We start from the raw sequence: 22,044 nt of genomic DNA on the forward strand, positions 1-22,044 counted from the left end.
CAGAGCACCAGTGTGCTTTCCTGACCTTCACAATGCCCTATTCAAAACCAAATATGCGTTTGCAGCAGAAACCTGAACTCTGCCAGTATAAGTAATTTTGCACTGTATCCTTCATAGTGCAAATCCACCATTTGAAAATGGACTAATTTTTCTGGAAATATCCATTTTGTTTTTTTCTTTAAATATTTCTGGAAAATATATTAACCTGGCTGTCATAGAAGCAAAAACCTCATCTTATTTTTTAAGCTGAAAATCGTCAGTTATTTGTGTTGTATAATTGGCTGTTCCAAATCGAGCAGACAGATTTTTCATACCTTGGCTTGCAGGCATGACCCTGAGACCATACACTGGAGACCAACGAAGTATAGGCAGACTCCTTCGAGAGCTTCTTCCTTTAACATGTCTCGGGTATCACAGGCCCATACTGGAGATTTAGCACTGATTGAAGGAGAAGCACATCCATCATTAATAGCACTGCGTTTCTGCAAGTACTCTTTCTTCTGAAAGGCTCTGGTTGACTAATACCTCCTCACCCTCAGCAGCACTCAAGCCACTTGGCGGAATCACATTAGCAACTTACAAAAAAGCAATTGGCAAATTGGGCAATTTAGCAACTGGGCAAGAGCAAAGTAAGATTCTTCTGCATTTTTTCAGGTGCTCTCGTTCACTCATCCTGTTTCATTCCATTCCGCGGAAACCTTTGAGTCTCTTCTGGGCTGCCTGAAGATGGATGACGAGAAGGTGGCAGAAGCAGCGCTGCAGATTTTTAAGAACACTGGGAGCAAGATGGAAGAGAGTTTTCCCCATATCAAATCGTAAGTGGTATAAAATCGCATTCAGCACCAGAGCATGGGTACTGTACAGCACTCTCCTAAACCTGTCGTGAATGGTCGCAGTCAAGCCCACTGTCTTGATGACCACAAAGTGTGTGCTGCCTGTTTTAATGGGTGAGTGGTTGGTTGTTTTTTTTTTTTTGTTCCATTTTGGGGAGGAAACGGGCAGCTGGGGAAGTCAGTGAACAGGAGTCCTCAGTGGACTTCTCCACCAGCCGATCTCTCCAAAAGCTTCATGGACACACAGTAGCGTGGCGGTGCTGTAAAGCTCAGTTGCTTCCTTTGTTGTCTTATGCAGGTGGTTTGTAATGCGGTAGAGGGAATGTAGTTAAATGTCTTTGGTGTGGCTCTGTTAAAATGCTTGCCCTTTAATCCTCCAGGGTACTGTTGCCAGTTCTTCAGCACAAGGCTAAAAAGGGTCCACAGCGCCAGGCCAAGTATGCTATCCACTGCATCCATGCCATCTTTTCCAACAGAGACACTCAGTTTGCACAGATATTTGAGGTAATTAGCAAGGCAATGCCCTTTTTTAAAAAAAGAAAATGCATGTATTTATGCATTTCAGTTAATTTAAGATCTTCTTTTTAAGCCACTTCACAAGAGTTTGGACCCAGCTAATCCTGAGCAGCTTATCACTCCTTTAACAACGATTGGACACCTGGCAATGTTGGCTCCTGAGCAGTTTGCAAGTCCATTGAAATCACTGGTAGCAAATTTCATCGTAAAGGACTTATTAATGAATGATCGGGTAAGTTTAAAGAGTGGAAGAGACTTAATCATCACTAACATTGTTTTGCTTTAGACCAAGTTTAAACATCAGATAAAAGTTAGGGCATTCTCTGCTATCACACTGATAAAAAAACAAAGATTTGTGTGGTAATTTGCAGATTTTCAGACATTGTTCAGTATTGTTGGTATTTTTTAATAGTGTTTAAAAATAAGTGAATTTACTGTTTAAATTCAGTAGTTTCAGACAAAATGCATGAAATAGCTAAGTACAATCAGTCTGTTTTTCACCAAACTCTTTAATTTGCTTCAGATGCAGTTAATGTAGTTTACTACATTCTGTTCTAACTAAAAGCAAATAATAAATAATATATATAATAATAATAATAATAAATAAAGCATATAAAAAGCAAATAATAAAGGTGTGTGAACAAGCTTTTCGTAGAGCTAATAGTAAAAATAATAGTAAGAATGGAAAAAAATAAATAGTAACAAAAGTGTTCTTTCTTTAAAGCATTTGGTTAAAAGAAATTTGTGATTGAAGTTTGAGTAAGTTGCAGAATGACGTGTGGTGTGTAAAATTCATTCTTATGTACCTATTTTTCTGCAAAGATCCCTGGTAAAAAGACGACAAAGCTCTGGGTGCCGGATGATGAGGTCTCTCCAGAAACACTTGCGAAGGTAATTTTCCATTCAGCATGAGCAGTGTATGAAGTGTTAATTCTTCTTTTTTGCAGTCTCACTTAAGGATGGATCCAAAATTATTCACAGCAGTAGTGGCAAACCCAGTAGTCGCATGCATATCTCCCTGAGGATTTTTTTTTTTATTTTCTTAAAAAAAAGGTTAAACATTAGTTCTTAAAGGCAAGGTTTAACTGTACGATAGGGCGTACTTGTGAAAAGCTACATTGTTTAATTGTTTAAACGGCAAAAACAGTATAATTATAATCTCAATATGTTGAGAGTGAATAGCCTTTCAATTTTTATGTTGTTTTGCATTTAAGACTTCAGGAACATAGCCTTTCCATTCCTTGGTGTGACCTATTCTAAATTTAAAATTAAACCTAATAATTTTTCTAAATCTTCAAGTTCTGTGTTCGTGCCTCACAGAATAAACCTGTAAGGTATCACTTCCTGCCTCAAGGGCACTTCTGGTGATTACTGTATCCACCTGCATTGTTCTCATTAAGCTAATGTGGTGTCCAGAGTACCTGAAGTCACCGACACTGCTGTGCAAAGATTTTTAGATAGATTTACTTAGGCAGAATCAGGATTAACAATAAAGGTGTACTATGAGAATCAATAATTTACTCAAACCTCCACTAAAGATGATAACAATTTTAATGTTATTACAACTTTTTTTGAGTGAGGAGAATGCAAGCTGGCCATTTAGCAATGTTCACATTCATCAGGTTCACATTTAGTTTAGTTCACATTCATCAGGATCTTCAGAAATATAAAAGGGTAAACTTCATGAAAAGTTATAATTTGTTGTTAACAAAGTCAAGTGTGGTAGTAGTTAATCCATTCTGTTTACCAGCCAAATCAAAGGGAGTTCCTCATCAATCCATCTTGGGTTCCTGTCATCATGGCTGTAAACCGAAAAGACTAATTTTGGACTATAAAATACAGATAAGCTTGCTTTGATAGGCTTCAGCACTCGGGGACTGGAAGAAGCAGTTAGAAAATGAATGGATGGAAAAACTAATTGGCTGGTAACAAAAAACACATTTGTTTTAAATTTCAGCAAAGATCAACACAGAACAGTGTTTCTGCATAAAGAAGAAAAAATGAAAAGAGATGAACAATGCGATGTGCCTGAAACTTTTGTGCAGCTGTGCTTTGTATTTGTTCAGCTGTGTTGTAGGGACAGTGTCCCAGAATCTCGCTGGGGTAACAAGGGTTACTTGCACATGAAGCAGATGAGAGGGGCCTGCTTCATAATAAATTCATACAAACTGGTTATTTATGCCCAAAGACCTTTTCTACTTTGGCTGTTCTTTAGTGGGTGGTTTCTGTTCTGTTCCAGATTCAGGGCATCAAGCTAATGGTAAGATGGCTGCTAGGAGTGAAAAACAATTCAAGCAAGTCGGGGAACTCCACATTGAGAATGCTCACGGCTATACTGCACAGCGATGGAGACTTGACAGAGCAGGGAAAAATGGGGTATGTGTTTTATATTCAGGATGCAATGGAAGTGAAATCTTTGGCTCTTTGATAGTTTGAGCCCCAGGGCAAATAATCGGTACATTGAGGTTCTGACAAATTACATCAGCTTCATAGGAACAAGATTATCACTTTATGTACACCATTATCTCTGACAAAAAAGTTTGTGCCTTGCTTTTCTGCTGTGTGATTACAGATGTCCTTTAGTGTTTTGCTGAACAGAGATATAAATCACATGCTTGGAATGATATCGAAAAAAACATGATCTCTGTCTGTAACAATCAGAATCATTAAAAGCTCACCCTGCCTGGCAAGAGATTGACTCCACATGCTTCCCTCCTGTCAAGTGTGCTGCAGGATTCCCCGTTTTTTCTTCAGCGCAGAGCGATAACTTGGCACATTCTTCTCCACCTGTTGTCAGAGCCTCGCAGCATGAGGTTGTGCGGTAGACTGACCTGCCCGTCTCGCTACGCCTCTGTGTCTTGCAGGAAGCCTGATATGTCACGTCTGCGGCTGGCAGCAGGGTGTGCGATCCTCAAGCTAGCGCAGGAGCCCTGTTATCATGAAATCATAACCCTGGAGCAGTACCAGTTGTGTGCTTTAGTCATCAATGTAAGGATGCAGCAGGTGGCTTTTTTTCTACATGCTGGCTCTTGATGCATTACTCTCATGTTAAATGTGCTTGTTTTTTTTCTTCTTCTCCCACTCCTATAACGGCATCTGATCCAAAAATGTTTCTTTTCGCGTAAGACAATTTGTGGTTCAGACTTCATCATGAACCCGAAAGATGTTATGAAAATGAAAATTGTGTACTTGCACAAAAAGCAAACGAAGTGGTTACTCTACACTACTGTAGTTAGGTATGATTAATGATGTCTAACTAGGTAAGCAGTGTTTTTTATTACAGAAAAACAAGCCACACTGAAAGTTAGTTATTGTTTCCTTTTGGCAAATTTTGGTGAGACGTTATAGTAGGGGTGACATTTTTGGGGTCCAGAATGAATTTTAATGTTTGTCCTTAAGACATAATGGAATTAGTTTTTTCTTGTGTGAGTTTTCGCTATGCGAAACGTTTTCTGGGAAGAAAATAGATTCGTAAAATGAGTTACGGGTGTATTGACTTAGTGGTCTAAAGAGAAAAGCTGTCCATTAGAAAAGTGATATGCCGGCAAAGTACATAGCACATATATATATATAGAAATCATTATACTGAAGTGTAGTGATACATGATACAGACTCTGAAATTTTTGTATGATATAAGCCCTAGGGAAAATTATAAAGAAACCAGCAAGTTTACTGTGGGGAACTTTCAGAAGGATAAAACACTTGAAACAGCTCGGCTCCTCACTCCCCCTTTCTGATGTAGCTAGACTTTGTGTTTGCCGTTCTTTTTTTCTGTAGGATGAGTGCTACCAGGTAAGACAAGCTTTTGCTCAGAAGCTGCACAAAGGCCTGTGCCGGTTACGGCTGCCCCTGGAGTACCTGGCGATATTTGCTCTGTGTGCCAAAGACCCCATGAAGGAAAGAAGAGCCCACGCCAGGCAGTGCCTGGTGAAGAACATCAACATCCGAAGAGAGTACCTGAAACAGCATGCAGCTGTCCGTGGTAAGAACTGAAAAAAATAATCACTTGCTCCCTCTGCCTTCGTGTGCGGTGGCTTTCTTTTTGTAGTCATTCGGTTATTCTGAGCTTGAAACTTCATAGAACTTGGACGTGTCAAATACACAGTCTTAGCGCTGTGTCCTGGATTGGTTCACCATCTGTGCCGTCAGCTAGTCCCTCAAAAATGTATCTTATCTGTCGTGAATGATGTGGGTGCACAAAACACGACAGAGAAGGTTTTGTGTCCTCAAAATTTACCATGATTTAAAAATAATGTTTGAGTAGACTCTGAGAAACAGGTCTGAAAATGGGGGAAAAAATTATATAACAAGAATTGAATTTAAAGGAGCAAACAATGTCAGGATACTCTTCCAGGGTATTAATGCACTGGGGAATCGCAGAGTACCTCTTGTCATTGTTATAAAAGTCTGTCAAGGAGATTGTTAACATAACAATTGTTGTAGTTTGCAAAATTACCAGTAAAAAAGTCAAATAACAAAGCGCCAGCCTTTTTAGAATTCTGTTTTGGGCTCATTTTTTTTCTAATTTCCTTTGTTTCCCATTTTTGTTACTTTTAGAAAAGTTATTCTCACTCTTGCCAGAATATGTGGTCCCATATACAATCCATCTCCTTGTGCATGATCCTGATTATGTCAAAGTGCAAGACATTGAGCAGCTTAAAGACATCAAAGAGTGAGTTGGATTGCAGACAACCTCTGCTTTTTTTTGTCACATTAATACAGGGATTTATGTCAAGTTGTGCCTGAATGTTTTTATTTTCTTGATGATTCCTGGTCTGCAAAAAATAATTTATCCACTATCTAAAATGTTATTGCTGTTTTAGCATTTGCTTAAAAATAATGATCATGTAGCCGAAGAATGAAAAATGTATGAGCCAAAGAGAAGTGAGTGAAGGTGGGGTTGAGATGCTACAAAACCATTACGTATAAAGATATTCATTGCAATTCATTTTTTAAACAAGTGTTCTTAAATTATATTTCACAGATGTAAATTTAGATGTATTTAGATTTACACCTACTGTAGATTCTGCACATTTTAGGAGCAAAGGATACCATTGATTACATCTGCGAATCTCGAAGAAAGATTATTATCCATGACCTGTGCTTCTACAGAATTAACATTCATTTATTTCCCCTTTTCTTGTTTCCTTTTATCCCCAGGTGTTTGTGGTTTGTTTTAGAAATCCTAATGGCAAAAAACGAGAATAATAGCCATGCATTCATTAGAAAAATGGTAGAAAACATTAAACAGACAAAAGATGCCCAGGGGCCGGATGATTCCAAGTTAAATGAGGTATGTGCATTGTTTTAGCTTTCAGACTAATATCGATTCAAAACATATGCATTTGAAGTCTAATTTTCAATCACTGGGCACTTTCCTCAGTCCCTATTTCATTTTTGATTACTTGCCCTCACTTCGCAGACATAATCGGTTCAAACAATCAATTTAGAGCTTCCAGCTCACAGCACTTTTTTAAGACGAAACCACCCTTCTGGTGCTTTATGTTGCGTTATTGGGGGTTTTCTGTACATTTCACAACTTGCATCTTCATTTTTCTTTTTTGTCCAGAAACTTTACACAGTGTGTGATGTGGCTATGAACATCATCATTTCCAAGAGTACTACATACAGCTTAGAGTCTCCTAAGGACCCTGTGCTCCCAGCTAGATTCTTCACTCAGCCTGACAAGGTGTGTCTTTCAAGTAAGCTCCTCTCATTCAGCCCAGTGTGTTCCTCAGAGGTGCTTGGAGTGAGTGCACATCAGCAGAGGGGGCACAGTTCACACTGAAAAGATGTCTCTTGTTGATTCATGTGCTTATGTTTTGAGTTTTTATCAAACATATTTGCCAGTCTACTATCAGAAATGTGCATGTTTTCTCGCACTGTGTTTTTAATTTAAATTACAAAGGATAGCTATAATAACAATAGAAGGTTAAAAACAGCGAGGACGTATCTGTAATAGGTTGCAAACAGCTCAGCCAAATGTGCAAATTTCTGTTATTCCAAGGTAATTCATAATAACCTCTGCTTAAGGGATGAAAATCAGTGGAAGAGAATGTGGTAACCATCTTAAATCTCCTTTCTTGATATGCAGGATCTTGCTGCTTTAATAGAGTGATTTTATGCCTGAGCATAGAATCATATCACACATAATTAGAGCAATTGGCACACATAATTCAAGGTCAGTGTTGTGGTATCAGATGAAGATATTGTAGTAGTAGTAGTAGCAGGATCGTTTTGAGGATCCTGAGATATCTTAACTCATTAATGAATTTGAAATATCCTTTCTTATTTTGTTGCAGAATTTCAGCAATACAAAAAATTATCTCCCTCCAGAAATGAAATCCTTTTTCACCCCAGGAAAGGTAAGACCTTTAAACCATACCACTGTGTTAAAAATGTATATTTCTGTTTTGCCAAGGATGTCTTGAACATAAGGACTCTGAACAAACTTAGCAGCAGGAACTCTTTCCAAGACTATAGATGTCACACTGAGAAACAGTCTCATAATTTTGTCCAGACCTAATGTGTAGTTGGATCTCCCTTGGACTTCACTGTTTCTTACCAAATCATATTTGTTGTTTAATGTCTAGTTCTATAATATTTGTTATTTTGTAGCCATAATTGGAATATTGCTCAGGAGTTAAAACTACATGTAGATGGTAAATAATACACTACACATTTTTTTTTATTTTCAGTGTTATATTGATCATGGCTTCTGAGAAATTTGCGACTTAAATGAATTGGAGGAAACCGACCAATTTGTTTTTATTTTCTTGTCTAGAATATGTATTTTAAAAATACTCCATTTGACACTAAGGGTCCCCAAAAGACCAAGCCATAACAATTGAATTTTTTTTTTCAAGTTTCCTTAAGGTGGTATTCTAATAATGTTTCATTTTAAAAGCCTGAGAGCTTGTTACCATGGACTTTTCAACTGCTCCCTCGCAGCTTTATAGTGCATTCAGTTGACGTTAAATCACTTCTTGTTATCAGTACAGTTGTGACTCCTTGATTTATTTTTGAAATTGTAATTAATTTTATTTTTAAAAGTTTCAAAATAGTCAAAATAGTCAGTTAATGTCTTTAAAAAAACCTCACACTTTTCCAAGGTCAGTTGAGCCAAAAGGCAGAAAATGCAGCTGTCATAGTCTCCCACATACACTTGTCATTGAAATGAGCTGCAGGAGAGTCAGGAACGAGCCTTTAAAGGGCCCTAGTGTGCTGGCTGGGCCCCCAGCACACCCCTGCAGGTCAGATTGTGAATTTTGCTGTTGTTGATACTCCTGCAGCCTAAAGCAGCAAATGTCCTGGGGGCTGTAAACAAGCCCCTGTCAACAGCAGGGAAGCAGTCCCAGACCAAGTCGTCCCGCATGGAGACGATCAGCAACGCCAGCAGCAACTCCAACCCCAGCTCTCCTGGAAGGAGTAAAGGAAGGTAACTGAGCACATGACACTGGGGAAAAAGATCTTTCTTCTCTTGTCACACCTCCTCCCCCATAAAAATCATATTCTGTGTGAAATGGTTGAACTATTTTATGAGGGTTCCGGTTTCTTATATTCCACTAACGATGGTTTTACACCAGAACTGCTAAAGACAAGATTTCCTTAGTTTATTACCATCGCTTTCTGTAGGCAGAAAAAACTTTAAAAATATTCTAAAAAATGTATGAGACACATGCATTGTTTTTATTTCAAGAGGTCATAGTTGTGCATTGTCTGGACTCTTGCAGTATGTTGTAGGTTTCTAAAACTTTGAGATTAGCTACTGTGTAGATTAGGGGAGGAATTATCATTTAAAAAAAGAGATTGCATTCCTGAAGCTATGTTTGAGGTCACAATGAGGGCTGGTTTTCATGTATGCAATGATGCAGGCAGAGAGCTGTTTATTAGGTCTTATTTTTTAAGCTTTAAATTATAATACTTTATCAGTTATTTATACAATTACTTTGAATATTGTAATTTTATTTCTCTTTCACTTGCTATTCTCAAGTCTTATGTTTATATATATATAAATATTTAATAAGTGTACATACCCACAAATAACATCAGTTTAACTTATTACTTCATATAACATATATAGCCATCCTTGTGAAGCTTCCTTGTATTTTCTTTTGTTAGAACTATAACATATGGACTCTGAAAGGCATCAACTGTATTTCCAAAAGCCAGGATATTGTTCACAATATATTGATATTGTGTGTAAGGATGTGTCCCAGGTGCCATAAGAGAAATGTGGCGGCACACATATACTGAAAGGCATTAAAAATGGCAACAAATAACTACTGAAACCAATAGTATTTGTTGTATTTTTGGTGCCCCTCAGTATGTAAACACTTATCATATACAAACCCAGAACAGTTTTTCTCTTTCAGAAAGAGGTCATTTCTGTGTCAGGTTTCTGTGTAATCACACACATTCCTGGTGCATTTTGGAATTCTTAATGATTTCAGAAACTCTTGAATACTGTATGAATGTCCTCATGCATTATGTTGCAAGTCAGTGTGAATTCAGAATTTGTGCTCATTCTAAGCAAACATCAAATCAGAATCTGGAAAGCATTTTCCAAGCTAATAAGCATGTTATTGTTATTTATATTTGTTTTAGATTATACTGAATTTGCATATGACATGAATGTCTTGAAATAGCAAATTATAGTTAGCAGGTAATTCAGTGAGGAGTTATGTACATGGTATCCATGTTCTGTGCTGTTAAATTTCATTCTCAGCGTGTGCCCCTTATTACAAAGTATTTCTAAAAATGTCGGCTGTTATGTACAAAAATAACCTTTTGTCCACCTTTGAAACTACAAGTCAAGACCTTGGTCAGTGAGCAAGTGTTTATCTAAAAAAGTACTCGTCTTGTATGACCTCCTTCAGGCTTGACAGCACAGAAATGGATCACAGTGAAAATGAAGACATCACGATAATGAAAAGCTCTCCGATGCCAGGGAAGAAGAATGACAAGCGTGACGACTCGGATCTCCTGAGGGTATGGTATTTTAACCTCTTAAAAATGGCCCAGGATTGTGTTACTCAAACGTGGGAAGCTTGGCAGACCAGGGAATAGAAGTTCAAGTAGGTAGTTGTGTCAGCCTGCGTAGGCAGTAAAGGAACGAGTAAAGGTTTACTCCATGCTGAAAAAAGAAGAGACACAATATTTCGGCAGTGGAGCCTTCTTCAGACACCTGAAGAAGGCTCCCCAGCTGAAATGTCTCTTTTCTTTTCTTGGAGTAAAGCATGGAATAAACCTTTACTTATTCCAATCTAGACAATAGGCAGAAAGACAAAATATAATATTGCAGCTGGCTTCTAAAAAGCTTTGTAAATTTATTTTTAAAATGCAAACTTCTAACTTAGTGTATAAAGTCACAGTGCAGTCTTACACATTTGGTTGTTAACTGCTAAGTGAAACTAGAATTTCTTCCTGCCAATTTTTAAATCTGCCTCACCTTTGGGGCTCAGACATCGTGCTAGGAAGCCTGTTCCAGGTGCAACAACTCCTTCTGTGAAGAAAAGTGTTCTAGTCTCCATCCTAAATGAAATACACACACATCCAAAGTGTACTTGTTTCTCTCCTGAGTGTGCCATAGTCCCTCTGCGTTAACTCTGTAAATGTCTTGTAGGATCTGTATTCTAGAATCAAGTCCCATCTCTAAAATGACTAGTTTATTTCTTGCCTTGTAATCCCAAGGGTCTGAGAGTTAATCACATGCCACAGTGTTGTCCCTCTGCTCAGGTAGTAGTTCTGTTTAATCACCTGCTGGTTTGCTCTATTATTAAGGTATAACCTTAAGTCGTGATACTATACAGCAGTGCAGTTGTCTGCCAAATAAGTGTAAATGTCCTTCAAGCAGTTCGGATAGTGTTTGCGAAATTCTTTTCCTTCACTCCCTGGTGTAGAAGGACTAAAACCTTATTAGTTCTACTTTTTCATCTTCAGGTGAGTCATTTCTTTTCAGAGAACATGACTAACATGAAAATGAAAAGCATTCCCACGCTGAAAAGAGTTCTGCATAAAGGGTAATAAAGTTCTGATTTTTTAAGTACAGTTGTGAAGAGTAATATGGTGCCTCGTTTGAATTTCATACACATATATACTGAAAATCAAGAGACCTCGTACAATTGTTTTTGGAGCAAAAAAAAATAAAATCTAATTATAGGAATATTTCTTTATTTCTTCATTTTAACTTAGCTTATCTTTCTATTTCCATCATTTTGATTCTAAGATTCATTGAACTCCCTTTTTACTGCTTCTGACTTGTTTGACCTTTGACTTCACTTTCAAGCTCAAACTCCACAAAAAAGATAAGCCAGGTAAACAAAATTATATGCCTCAATCGTGTCTAAATTTAGCAAAAACAAAACTGAAAGAAAATACTTTTTCTTCCCACAACCCAGCATTTGTGTACCCTGGTGTTGAAAAGCCCCTGATGGTCTTACTTTTCAGAGGATTGGGCATGTTTAAAGTGAGAATCTATCCAGAAAAGTTGCATTTAAACACTTGACCAGTGAAGACACATATTAGTACATTAGCTCTTCGGGTAAGGTGTTGACAGTAAAGCTTACCCAGGGTTCCATTGAAATTGTGATTTGCAGTTTGCAACTGTGCACTTCAGATTCTGGATTTGTTCTTGTTTTCCCGTTTCATGGGTTGTAACCAGATTCCCACGGGGTGTTTTGAAAATACAGCCCCTGGCAGGGTGCTTGTGAAAGTACACGCCAGCATAAAAAACATGTACCTAAAACGGATTACGTGTTAAAAAAACACCCTCCTTATGCATTTTTATTCTCTTTGCATAAAACTGTCCTGTACGTGTCTATCCTTACCCTTTTTTTTTGAAGTCCTAATCAGATTTTAAAGGAAATTACAAAGGCATTCAGCAGCTCTTTGCCACATTTTATATTTTTGATGTTTAATTCATAGCTTACAAAATATACAATTCTGTCTAACTGAAGCGTTCAAAGTGATTCCGACTTGTGGATTAATGATTGAGCTTTATTTAAGTATAAAGTCATGGTGAATTATTGACAGCTGGTTAAGCTCATTTCTTGTAATAATTGAGAAAAACACAAGGGCCAGTTAAAATGTAATTGCCTGTGATTTAAAACAATATGAAATTGAAAAGTGCCCTTTCTGGAGTCTACTGAAACATCAGAAAAATATACATTTCTTGGTATTTATTTTGTTAAATTGAAGGTGGGTGTAGATGCAGCTACAGACATTGGCCCATGTTTAAGCAAAGTATAACAAAATTATGAATGAGTTCTTAATTATGCAAGTACTAACAATTAGACTTGGAACTTTGGTTGTGATAATTTGCTTCTCGTTGAATTGCAGTTCACACCCAAAAAAGGTTGTGTCTGCATTCTGTACCAGTCTTCCCAGTGCGCTCAGGTATTCGGTCCAGTCTGAAATGTTCACTGGAGAAGTATTTTTAACCAAGCCTTTAGCAGGGGTCTCAGTGTTCTTAATTTCAGCGTTTTGAATATTTTTTATGGCCGTTTCTACAACCGTTTATTACATGTTCTTTTATCATTGTGCAACTGCTTGATCTGAGAAAAGCCCTTTATAATTTTTTTACTTTTTGATTATTTTATTCTTTTTTACCCACCCACTTCAGAATCAACGGTTGTTTCTAGCTATGAGTAGTTGAGCTGCGCAGCGATGCTCGTGACAAATCCTAACCCCTGGCCAGCTCACCTGTAATGTGGCTTGTTGTTTTTTCGTAAGTGCTGTGCACCACCTCTTGAGCCAGCCGGATAATTTCTGTTCTCATCGATACTCCGCTGCAGGACGGTGAAAAACCTCGGGGCCGAAAACGAGCCGCGGCCTCCAGTCAGGATGACCGCTCAGGGCTGGAGGATTCAGCTCAGGAGCAGAAGCCCAAACGGGGGCGCAAGAGGCCCGCCAACAGCAGCGCGGGGGAGGCGGAGGAGCAGCAGTGGGCGGAGGAGAAGAGGATACAGGACGGCACCCTGGAGACGGAGGACGAGCAGAACAGCCCCCCCAAGAAGGGCCGGAGAGGCCGGCCGCCGAAGTCGGCCAGCGGCGGCGCGGCCAAAGAAGAAACGCCCAGCAAGGGGCGGAGGGGCCGCAAGAAGGCGGCAGCCCCTGCCGAAGAGGAAGCGGAGGAGGACGAAGAAGAGGAGGACCGCAACAGCGAGAACATGGAGGTCAAGCAGAAGGGGGGGCGGCAGGCCCGCACACCTCGGAGGTCACAGCAGAGGTCTGTATGCTTATGAGTCAAGCCAAACGATGATGGCTTAACTAATAAGGAATGGATGAATAATTCATTGAAGACTGACTGCCTGAAGACTGACTTTTTTTTTCTCCCTGTTTCTTTGCAGGGTAGAAGCTTCTGAAGCCACGGACGAAGCAGTCGAATCCACCCCGCAGAAAAGAAGAGGAAGACCTCCAAAAGCAGCACAGTCCCTGCCAAAGAAAAATGCGTGAGTGCATTGGCACCTTTTCTCTCCTCTCGTCTTCTCAGAACCTAAAAGTAGATTTTTGTTTCACATGCTAAGAATGACATTTTTTTGTCCGTCTTAAACTGGAATCGTTTGAGAGTGTGAAGCTCAGTCTTGCACAGAAATTGCCAAAGCCATAAGTAGCATAGGTCATTTTGGCGACTTGTACTGCGATTTGTTTTTTTTTCATAATATTATAAGAGTTTGATATTAAGTATGGGGAATTATGTGTCACAGCGAGAGTAGGATTATTGGTGTTTGACCGGTCCTGGGTAACAAAATGTTCTTACTGCAGCTTACTGCATGGTACCCACACAGTGTAATCGATTAAAGATGAGGTGGGTGGAATGCTGTTGCCGAAGAGCTGCATTGCAGCTCATTAATATTCATATGTGATTTACTTACATTTTTTTCTTCCTTTTTGGCAGTTGTTCTGTACATGAATTTCAGCACGACTCTAGAAACAACATTAATTACAAATGTTGTCGTTTTACCTATTTTAAGGTGTTGGATTTATTTTGGAGCGCATGAGCAAGGAAATCTAAAAGGTAGCTTTAGTTGCACGTACCGTGTCACAAAATGCATTGTTAGTTGCTAGGCTGAGGAATGAGCGCGGGGACTCTCCAGACTCTTAAGGAGGTGCTCTCACTCTGTGCTGCAGTCGGGGGTCTCGCTCCAGAGCAGCAGCCAGTAAAGAGAACGACTCGGCTGACGAGATGGAGGTGTCTCAAGCAAGCATAGAGGACACAGCACAGGAAGAGGAGGAAGATGAGGACGAGGAAGCAGAGGAGGAAGAGGAAACCACCGGATCGCCCAAGGTGCATTTTCTTCATAAGCAGATAACACTTTAGGGAGGGGTTCTACTTTAGAGTCTGACATAAATTATTTCCGATTATTATTATTCCTGCACTTCATCCTTAAGTAGAGTTCGGAGAATTCATCTAGATGAAAACAGTCTTTGAAATTATTATAATAAATGTGTTTCCGTCTTAGAAATCAAGATCTAAAAGAGTGTCATCTGTTATAAAATGGGGAGAAAAGTCTTATTTTCTTTATGTATTTGGTACTGACATGGTTAGCAGACATGATTTGTCATTGAGTAAATATGGCAATTTCAGATCATCAAAACCCTCGAATTCAACTGTTTTTTCATGTTGTTGATTCTAAAAATGGTGGATTCGACCAGGAAAAACCTCCAGTCAGAGCCGTTCCCTGTAACATTTCATTGCAACAGTAAAGTTATTGTGTGTTGGACCACTTAGTATCAATATTAAATTGATCCGTAATTTCTAGAGATGACCTACTAATGTAAAGATAAAAACATTTGGAAAAGAAAACATAGATCCTGCGGATCTTGTGATGTAGGAATTGCACACCACATCCTAAAAAAAGGTGTTTTAACAGCAGAGCACATACCAAAACCTGCATAAAATCATCAGTCCATTGTACTTTTCAGGTGCGGCGAAAGACAGCCAGGAGGGACCGAAGATGAACGCTGGGATATTGGGGAAAATAATTATTGGCACTTGGGCTGTAAGCTTCACAAAAGCCCAGAACGGAGAGGGTGAAAGACTATGAACAGCCTTGCATCTGCTGACACTGTTTATTGCAGTCTTTAATGTCACAAGCTTTTACCACACACATTATAATATCATTATTTGTGGTTTGTTGTGCATTGTGATGTGCGCTGGCTATGTAGAGATCTAAACTAAAGAGAAAAAAAATGTAAATAATCTCTTTAATTTTTTTTTTCATTGTTTTATTTTCTGATTTGGGGGGAAATTGTATAGCTTTTATCTTTCAGCTTTAAAGTAAACACCCAATTTATCTGTCAAACTGAAACTCAATGATGGACCTTAAGCAATATATGTCAAGTGTTTTTTCCGTACCTACTTTTACTGTGAAATGAGATCAAACAAAAACTTATTTTAGGGTTTTCCTTTTTATATGTGACACTGTGTATTTTCCTTTTTCCATGAATTTGTTTACTCTTGTGAACATTAAATGTGTAGGTGCTAAGGTGCTTTTGCTTAAAAAAGAAAAATGCTGAACACCAGTTTGAAGATAAAAGGTAAAAAAATCAAAGTATTTGTTACATTTTACACTTCGGTATTGGTAACAGAATTTCAAGTGAACTTAATGCATAGAAATTTTAATTTCTAATATTTCGTTATTGGCAGTACATTAAAGAATTGCTTACTAACTTCCCCAGTCAGTTTTTATCAGTCTGCTGTACCAATAAAATTCTCTATATAAATTTGTTGTATCGCTGTCCTACAGTTTGTAGGTCACAGGGTTTTCAGGGTTTTTGCTGAAACAACACAAGGCATCAAAACTGGTCCTGTGGAGAGCATCAGGTAATGAGGAGTTTTGTTGTTACAAGTGCAATAGAAAGCACTAACTCTTGGGGTTGAGTAGAGAGGTGCAACAAAGTTTCTCCAAAGAAAGATTTAAGACATGTATTGCCGAGCCACCAAATTGGCCAGAGCAAGCCCAAAAGGGAATTTATCCAGAATATCAGGGTAAACATCTCTGTTCTTGCAACCTGTGGTGGGACAGCTTTAATTAAGTAGCCAGGACCTTGGTTTACCATTTAATCTGAAAGACAGCAAACCATGCAGCACATTTTCTCTGGTTACAATACTTGGGCATTGGTTTGAAAATTGGGGACTACCAACTAAACACCATTTATACAACGTCCTTATTTGCTTTGCACTGGGGCAACTGTTCTTCCCTTTCTCTCGCTAAGGTGAGCAAAGTGTTGCTCTGGGAGCAACATGTGAGGAGAAATAGCAGCAAACATCCATGGAGTGGTGATGAGACGCATCAGATTATACCATAGCCAAACAAGGTGCAGTTCACCATGCACATACATCAAACAGTAGGGGAAAGGCTGACGAATTTCCAGTAGTAAAATAGGTACAGTTCATACAAAGGAGCACTTACTATGCACTGGTCAATGGGTAAGGAAAGCAGGGGCAGACGGCTGCAATATTTATGATGAGGTCCGCAGGTACAGTAGCTTTGTAGAAAATCATTTCAGTATAGAGAATACCAACACCCTGGGAATTTGTGCTTTGTAATCAAATCTGTACCATTAGTTTACTGGGGGGTCCTAAGGGGTGAGTAATTTAGTATTCCCACAATTTTGTAAGGTGGCAGTGGGTAGGAGCATATTATGTGTGCCATGCACTAGTGACTGCTGTGTCAGGTTTTCCAGCAAAGCCCGATGCCATTGACTGGCTCTAAAGCTTGCTTGTTTTGGCTTGGGCGATCATTCTGTAAAAGGCATGCTTAGTAAAATCATTTAAAAATCCTCAATTTGAACCAGAGCAAGGCATAAAGTCAGTTCTTGTGTAACTCTTGACAATGCTAAAAACACACATAGGGTCTTTTACGATTCTGATTGATGGGTTGAACACGGATTTTGAAGGTTGTTGTAAGTTAAGTTTGCTGGAGCAGTATTTGATGCAGCAGACTGCATCCGGTGTTTTTAGTTCCAGAATTCATTCAGGGACTTGAAATGACAGTTTTCTTTTTCTATTTTGAACTCTTGTTACGTGCTGATTTTTTTATTATTATGGGTTATGCATGTTTCCACGTCTATATTTTATTTTCAGAAGCTTTTTTATGCTTTCCTACTCAAGCACTTTTTTACTTTCCTTTCTACATAGAGCTACTGGTATTGGCTTAGTTGAGGGGGTTATAGTCTCGAGAATTATAAATATAATGTTAACGTTACTTGCGCTGCACCAGCAGCAAAGTGGTTAGCATTGCAGCCTCACGGCTCTGGGGCCCTGGGTTGAATTCCTGGGGTGCCGTCTGATTGGAGTTTATACGTTCATGCTGTGGTCATGTGGGTTTCCTCCCTCAGTCCAAAGGTATGCCAGTAGCTTAATTGGCTTTTGTGAAAATTGGCCAGCCCTGGTAGGGGTGTGTGCGTGTCTGTGTTTATGTCCGAGTGCCCCGTCATTGACTGGCATCCTGACCAAGGTGTACCCCACCTCGCGCCCATCGCTTGCCTGAAGAGGCTCCAGCTCTGCCACGACTCTGTATTGGGTGAAGTTGTTAGAAAATGGATGGATGGCTTAATTCCATTAAAGAGCTCTGTTAGAGTATTTTCACACTAATACACTGTAGGGCTTAGCTGGCCATCTCAGTCATGTGGGTGTGGGGTCCTTACAGAAAGGGCATTCCAATCAACCAACCTGTGTATGTTACCACACTCGTGACTGCAGTTTAATAGATGGTAACTATTAAGAGCGGAGCTCAACTAGTGTAATTTGTTTTTGTTCCAGTTTACTGAGTTCAGCTGCCATTCCTCTCTCCAGGCCTCCCCAAGTAGGAAATGGAAAATCACAACCATGTTACTTGGTTGCTACCATCAGGAAATGTATCTCCTCTCACGTCAGCATTGTCATTTCTGCTGACCTTCGGTCCTTTGGGCGAGAAAAAATACTTAGGAATCTGCACGGTGGCTTCATTAGTTTGGAAGGAGATGCGGGTTCACTGCTTTTCAAAATGCCCTGTTCTAGAGAACTCAATTTTGTTTGTAAAGGAGAAAATGTTATGTCACTGAAGCATAAGAAACTGGAAAACCTGTTGCTGAGCATGATGTCTTAAAAAAAGAAAACATTTAAACCTTTTTTTTTATTGGGCCAAATTTGAGAGTTGGAAAAAAAGGTCAGAATTTCACTGTTTATGAAAAGGTAAAATTGAATAAAATGAGCTTTTAAGCAGGAAACTGCTATTTCATCTTCCAGCTGCTGTTAAAAATAGGTGTTATTGCTCTTTCTTGTGTCTTTTAAAGCTTGCATGAGCTCCAAGGCATACTCGTGTTAAGTACTTAATAAGGAAAGTGTAGGCTAATCATCACTTAGGAATTTCGATACCCAAGGGTGCATCATAGTCTGTGACTAACCAGCCATGGAGAATGGCTCCAGTTTTTCCAGCCCTGAAGGGATGCAGCCCTCCAAGGTGAAGTCTGAGCCTTTTAACAGCACAAACCCACACACCTGGACTGTTCAATGCCAATGTCAAGGTGACTGAGGTAAGGATCTTTGGTATATATAGTGTTTACTCTCAAGAAAAAATCCAGGGGTTAAAGATATCCCAATAATCCATAATGCAACTATAGATATGATGCAATACATAGGTGGTAATTGAAGAAAAAGCTTTTTTAAATTATTTGCATAATTAAATATGCTTCAGAATCCTGCAGGTAAAGGGGTCAAAGAAATTAGTTCAAATATCAAACCCAAAGGCCAGAATATAGTGGAAAATGTTCATCATATAAGAATAGAAAAATCTATTATTGCATTTCGGCATCTCTGCAATTTCCATGAAAAATGTGGTTCTCAAGAAGAGGGGTTGTGTATATACACTAATGGCATTGTAAATCGTTTTGACTATTAACTGGATCATTCTCTGTAATGTTCTAGTCCTGTAGCGGATTTGAAAATGTAATATATCAGATGTCATCTAAACCTTGTAAGAGGTTACGTTTATTTGGCTGGCACATTCGTTTTAAGTGACTGCCAATTGCACCTTCACAACTGGGCATTTTCCGAAAGCAATCTGAGTGAAATACCTTAATTGTACAGCATTGTCCCATCTGGGATGACAACCCACAACCTATCAATCCTGTGCTGTAAACAGTACTCTGCACAGCTTCTGAGGAAGTCTCTGCAGTTTTTCTCTTGATCCGTGTCAGTTAGATTTTTATCAAAGTTGAAACCCTGCCTTCGGGGGGGGGTTATTTACCAGTGGGCTGGCACTGGAAAGTAACAGGTAACCCTGAGGAAAGTTGAATAAAAACAGTCATCTGGTGTATTGACTGCTTACATTTGTGGGTTGGAAATATTTTAAAACGTTTATACCATATAGGACTATAATCTGCTGCCATTTACTGTAGATGTAAAGTTGAGATTTTTAATCCCTCACTATGAAATTTTTCATTTACACAAGTTTTAGGATATATGAGATGTACTGGTAGTAATTCCTGTTTTTTCATTCAACGATCAGATTTTAACTCCCTACAAGCTGGGGTCTCGTAAAGCATTGCCAAGATTCTTCTTTTCTGGCATCTTTCTCAGATGAGGATTTTTTTTATTACATTTTAACTTTTTTATAATAAACGCTTGTGGGTTAAGTGCATATAATACAGGATGGTACCTAATGATTATGCATTTGCTAACTACTGTAAATAAGCAAGAGTGTTATTGTTTTCTTTCCTATCTTTTTCTTCATTGACTAACAACTTTAAACTTGTTTTTTTTTAATAATTAACCAGGAATGTTAGTTAGGTACCATTATGGGCTGTTTTAAAGTTTACTGTGTGTTTGAGGGAACATTTTTGAGTTCTGGATCCATTCAGAGATTATAACGAAGTAAGTAATGGGAATTTAATCTCTGGTTCATGAGTTTTTACCGGTTTTCAAAGAACAATTTAAGTTTGTATAACAAGGGATTACCGTGCAGTTTTTCCAGGGGTCTCCTGAGTGGCTCACCTTATAAAGCTACATACCCTCCAGTCCAGACTTCGGCCTGTCATCAGAAGACTGGCCTGAATTCAGGTCAGGCCAGGTGCTGAGTGAGCTCAAACTGGCCAGGGTATCCTGCTTTTGAAGCAGAAACCCTTGGAACAAACTTGGTACTTGTGAGTTTGCAGTGTTGTCCGTGACAACCACATCTCTCTCCTCTGGTTGATGGTGACGACTGTGAGACATGGTGGGTGGCTTTAACAAGTGTAGGACCTCATTTGTAGATCTGTGTTTTGGTCACCACATTTCAAAAGGGACATAAATGCAAGACTGACCCACTGCTGTCAGTCTGAAGAAATCCAACAAGGTTCCTGACTAAAGGAGCTGTGCACTCAGATCTTTGATTACTCTACTTGCTGTTTCTGAATAACCCTGGTATTTAAATAAGCCAAATGCCCTTTTTCAGAACCTGAATTCCAAATCTCAGGTAAATTGTGCTGGCAGGCCTGACATGACTAATTGTTGATGCTTTCTGTCCATCTAGACTGAGTGAATTGTCTTACCATGACACATGTAAGCTCCCTGAAGGGAGCTGGTATTTAATCAAATTATATTCTCCGGAACATTGTGTTACTGGCATGTATATTCACTGCTGCAGTTCTATTAACACCGGTTATGCTAGGATTGTTCTCTCATTTAAATGAACGGTTAAAATTTACAAGCAAGGTTCCTAAAAAAACTTACTTCAGTACTTAAAACTCTTAGATGAGTTGGACTTTGAAATAGAGCACAGTTTTCCTCAAAGGCCAGTAGGTGTATTTTTTGCCCATGACGTGTAAAAAAAACTTCCATGCAAGCTAATGGGGAAATTATTTTTCAATTTAAAAAATATTTCATTCGAGTCCTTCGCAGCTAGTGAAACTAAGGTGTGAGTATGAAAGGACAGTTACACTTGAGAGCGGTTTTTAGTTTTTAGCCAACAAAAACATAAATATAAGTGTATCTCTGCCTCCTCAGAAAAGACTGTAGCCATAGCACCAAGTTGTAACCAATGATGTAACCGGGTAACAGCTACATCAGCGTTTGTGTGCGCAGACTTCTCATCCACATTCTGTGGTGCCATAAAAGGTTTAAAATATGGCAGCGTCAGAGCTCCCTAGCAACACTGCATCAAGAGCAGCAGTAGTTTCCTCCAACTAGACACACCTGCCTTCTATAGCTCAGCGAAGGAGGGTGTAATAAATCCACTCTGACCATGTTTCTCTTTGCTGGAAAGTTAACTTGTGTTTCCCGTAGAAACGTATTCAAAAAAAGGGGCAAACCTGGCCTGAGGATTGAAGCCAGGCAAATACAGGCACCTGGGTGTCAGGATTAAAATGAAAGCTCTCAAGCTCTCAGAAGTATATGTGCAAAGGAAACAACATTTTTTATGTCATCTGCATCTATTCCAATGACACCTCTCCTGGACACTGAGTTAATACTTTCGGTCATTTAATTAGCAATACCTTCTTTATTTTAAGGTTAATTAATGCTAGTTACATATTGGTGAGGAACTACCATATGGAGCCTTGTCATGGGATAATCAGAAAGCCGTAACCTAACGACCAGAAGCTCATCATGCAGAGCTGACACACATCCAAAATCTAGTTGTGATGAATATGAAGCAAAGATTTAGTTTTTCACTGCTCGGCCTTGGAATTATGGTACTTGAAGTGCATAGGTGATGAAACTGACAGAAAATAA

General features: G+C 39.0%; 1 protein-coding gene across 5 annotated transcripts in view; it reads left to right on the forward strand.

Moving 5' to 3' along the window:
* pds5b (PDS5 cohesin associated factor B) overlaps positions 1 to 16,076 on the forward strand; it is a 52,514-nt gene extending 36,438 nt beyond the window's left edge. For all 5 annotated transcript variants that reach the window (XM_069190148.1, XM_069190151.1, XM_069190149.1 and 2 more), the window contains exons 19-35: positions 655 to 815; positions 1,214 to 1,337; positions 1,423 to 1,581; positions 2,172 to 2,240; positions 3,589 to 3,725; positions 4,214 to 4,337; positions 5,127 to 5,331; positions 5,907 to 6,021; positions 6,510 to 6,642; positions 6,919 to 7,038; positions 7,652 to 7,714; positions 8,642 to 8,787; positions 10,229 to 10,340; positions 13,145 to 13,578; positions 13,700 to 13,801; positions 14,481 to 14,637; positions 15,276 to 16,076. In XM_069190148.1, coding sequence (XP_069046249.1) covers positions 655 to 815; positions 1,214 to 1,337; positions 1,423 to 1,581; positions 2,172 to 2,240; positions 3,589 to 3,725; positions 4,214 to 4,337; positions 5,127 to 5,331; positions 5,907 to 6,021; positions 6,510 to 6,642; positions 6,919 to 7,038; positions 7,652 to 7,714; positions 8,642 to 8,787; positions 10,229 to 10,340; positions 13,145 to 13,578; positions 13,700 to 13,801; positions 14,481 to 14,637; positions 15,276 to 15,311 — 2,397 coding nt within the window. In that variant the 3' untranslated portion in view covers positions 15,312 to 16,076. The remainder of the gene's footprint in view (positions 1 to 654; positions 816 to 1,213; positions 1,338 to 1,422; positions 1,582 to 2,171; positions 2,241 to 3,588; positions 3,726 to 4,213; positions 4,338 to 5,126; positions 5,332 to 5,906; positions 6,022 to 6,509; positions 6,643 to 6,918; positions 7,039 to 7,651; positions 7,715 to 8,641; positions 8,788 to 10,228; positions 10,341 to 13,144; positions 13,579 to 13,699; positions 13,802 to 14,480; positions 14,638 to 15,275) is intronic.
* Positions 16,077 to 22,044: the final 5,968 nt, after the last annotated feature.

The sequence above is a fragment of the Lepisosteus oculatus genome, chromosome 5 (genome assembly GCF_040954835.1).
Source record: "Lepisosteus oculatus isolate fLepOcu1 chromosome 5, fLepOcu1.hap2, whole genome shotgun sequence".
In the NCBI taxonomy this organism is placed as follows: domain Eukaryota; kingdom Metazoa; phylum Chordata; class Actinopteri; order Semionotiformes; family Lepisosteidae; genus Lepisosteus; species Lepisosteus oculatus.